Source organism: Lathyrus oleraceus, chromosome 3, assembly GCF_024323335.1.
Source record: "Lathyrus oleraceus cultivar Zhongwan6 chromosome 3, CAAS_Psat_ZW6_1.0, whole genome shotgun sequence".
NCBI classification, from domain to species: domain Eukaryota; kingdom Viridiplantae; phylum Streptophyta; class Magnoliopsida; order Fabales; family Fabaceae; genus Lathyrus; species Lathyrus oleraceus.
Genome location: NC_066581.1, coordinates 63,231,705 through 63,234,573, shown reverse-complemented (window position 1 = coordinate 63,234,573; position 2,869 = coordinate 63,231,705). Strand labels below are relative to the sequence as shown.

General features: G+C 37.1%; 1 protein-coding gene across 1 annotated transcript; it reads right to left on the bottom strand.

The window, feature by feature from the left end:
- Window positions 1–1,724: 1,724 nt before the first annotated feature.
- LOC127129679 (uncharacterized) lies at window positions 1,725–2,450 on the bottom strand. Its single transcript, XM_051058821.1, has 2 exons — window positions 2,308–2,450; window positions 1,725–2,220 (listed from the first exon to the last, which is right to left on the bottom strand). The coding sequence occupies exons 1-2, from the start codon at window positions 2,448–2,450 to the stop codon at window positions 1,725–1,727; spliced, it is 639 nt and encodes a 212-aa protein (XP_050914778.1).
- Window positions 2,451–2,869: the final 419 nt, after the last annotated feature.

Genomic DNA, 2,869 nt, shown 5'->3' with positions numbered 1-2,869 from the left:
TGTGGCTATCTTTATTTGATGCTTTGCTCTTCAAGATAATATAATTGTGCATTTCTGTGTTGCTTGATTCTAAAAGGTCCAAGGGAATTCTGAGTTTCTATTACATTCTTGTCTATTGGATTGCTACCCATTGGTCAGATCTTTTCAACTCTTAACTTTTAAATGTTGTTCATAGGATTAGTCTATTCATCTTCTCCCCATTTCTTTAATTTCAAAATCTCTCCCTCCCTTTTCAAAATCTTCTTTGATTGAACTTATTTTGTTCTAAACTTTGACGATTTTGTAAAAAGATAGAAACTTTGGCCTTATGTCATTGCATTTTCAAACTTCCTTTCTTAAATAAAACTTGTAAATAAACTTAATTATACTTTACTTAAACTTTAAAAAAAAAGCCAAAAAGAAACTAACTCATTCAAATCATTTTTAGGCCTTTGTGCCTTCCAAACTTAATTTTGGTAAAAGCAATGCATCCACTTTAAAATTTGTATCACGAACTACGAGGTTTTGATCCCTCATTTTTATGTTGGTACGTAGGCACAAGTCCGAAGGTCTTGTCAAAGACAAAAAATAATTAATGAATTCTTTTCTCATCCCCCTATTTTATTTGTTTGTGAACATCATTTTTATACCAAATACATATGCACACAAAAAGGGCTCCCTAGGAGTACCTATGACACTTTGGGTGCTAACACCTTCCCTCTGTGTAACCAACCCCCTTACCTGTAATCTCTGGTATTTTATTAGTTTTGATTTGAAAACTTCTTACTTTTGGGTTTTGTTCGTACTTTTTCCCTTTTCCTTTGGAAACAATAAAAGCACGGTGGCGACTCTTGTTATTTGATGTCTAGCTTACCCATAGCTTGATGATCATGAATTTACTGCTACACACTCCATGCGCATTATACACACCAAACGACATCACTGAATATTCATAGTAACCATACCTCGTTTTGAAAGTAGTCTTTGGAATATCGTCAAACTTTACATGAATCTGATGATAACTCGAATGCAAATCAATCTTGCTAAACACACAAGAACCTACCAACTGATATATCAAATCATCAATCCTTAGAAGCAGATATTTGTTCTTGATTGTCACTTTATTAAGTTATCAATAATCAACACACAACCTCAGACTACCATATTTCTTCATGACTAACAAATCGGTGCTCCCCACGGCAAAACACTTGGTCGAACAAACTTCTTCTCAAGAAGGTCTTCTAACTGTTCTTCAGGTCACACAGCTCTGAAGCAGACATCTTATAAGGAGCCTTTGACACAAGACTAATACCAGGTACTAAGTCTATAAAAAACTCAACCTCAAACTTTATCGACAAATCATTGATATCATCTGGGAATACCTTAGGGAAATCACAAAGCACACATCCTCTTGCTTCCCCCGCTCAAGTATGCGAGCACCATAATCACTTGAGCACTCTCACTCAAGGACTGGGAATACCTGTCTCACGGTCATGAAACTCTACTCCATACTCTCTACGAGATCAAGAAATAAACACATGGTTGAACTCCAACCAATCCATCCCCAGAATAACGACAAGTCGACTTAGAGGCTAACACCCTAAGTCAATCCTAAAATATCTCCTAAAAATTATCATAGGACAATTCACACACGCCAAAGAAGTAGTCACTAAACCACTAGATGGTGTATCAATGATCATTCTACCATTCATAGCAGACACCTCTAAATTCAATCTAGACACACACTAAGCATATATAAATGAATGTGTCACACCCGTATCAATAATAGTAATCAAAGGAGTATTATTGATAAAGTACCTACCTCTTATCAAGTTATCTAACGCATTAGCCTCTGCTACAGGAAACATAAACACCTTCCCTCTAGATTGATCCTTCTTCGGTTTCTCACACTGAGTACTAATATGACATTGCTCTCTATAGTTAAAACAAGTCAAATTATTACTCCTACAATCAGCAGCACGATGACCTGGCTTTCCAGACTTGAAGTAGTTCACGGTTGTGCTCTTGCACTCAGGAGCATGATATCCATACTCACCACAATTAAAACATCTCACAGAAGTAGGAGTCTCTCCCCCTCTCTGCTTCTTCTTATCTGGAACTCTTTGTTTCCATTTATCAACTACAGTACCGTACGACTTCCCACAAATCTGAATATTCCCTTTCGTGTCATTAATACTCTTGTAATAAGAAGATCCGGCTCTGCTATCCTCATCATAGATTCTGCAGTTATTCACCAATACAAAAAAGCGACATATCTCATAAGAACATGTATGCTATTTGATCTCGGGACGCAACCCTCTCTTAAACTTGATGCACTTCGAACCCTCTACAACAACATTATTATAATACGGACAAAACATCACTAGATCCTCAAACTTTGCAACATACATTGTAATCATCGAATTTCTTTGCTTCAGCTCAAGTAATTCAATCTCCTTCTTGCTACGCATATCCTTAGGAAAGTACTTCTCTAGAAACTGCACTTTGAACACAACCCAAGTAATCTTAGTACCAACCACCGCTAACCTCTAACATGCATTATCCAACCAATCTTCGGCTTCCTCAGACAAAATGTGAATACCAAACAAAACCTTTTTCTCCTCCGTACAGGTCATCCACTACAAGAAAACAACGTATTAGCATCGACCAAAAACCCTCGATAATAGTAAAAAATTGACGCTAATAAGCATTAGTATCGACTTAGCGTCATTGTGGAGGTGGCCGCTCCAAAGCTGGAAGTTAATAGTAGCGTTCAGCCGACACTAGTGTTCCCGTTGGCTTTCTGAAACACTAAAGTGACATTACGATATGACACATGGTTACATATAATTGGCCAACCCTTCAACTAATATGTTTTACATGTCATCCC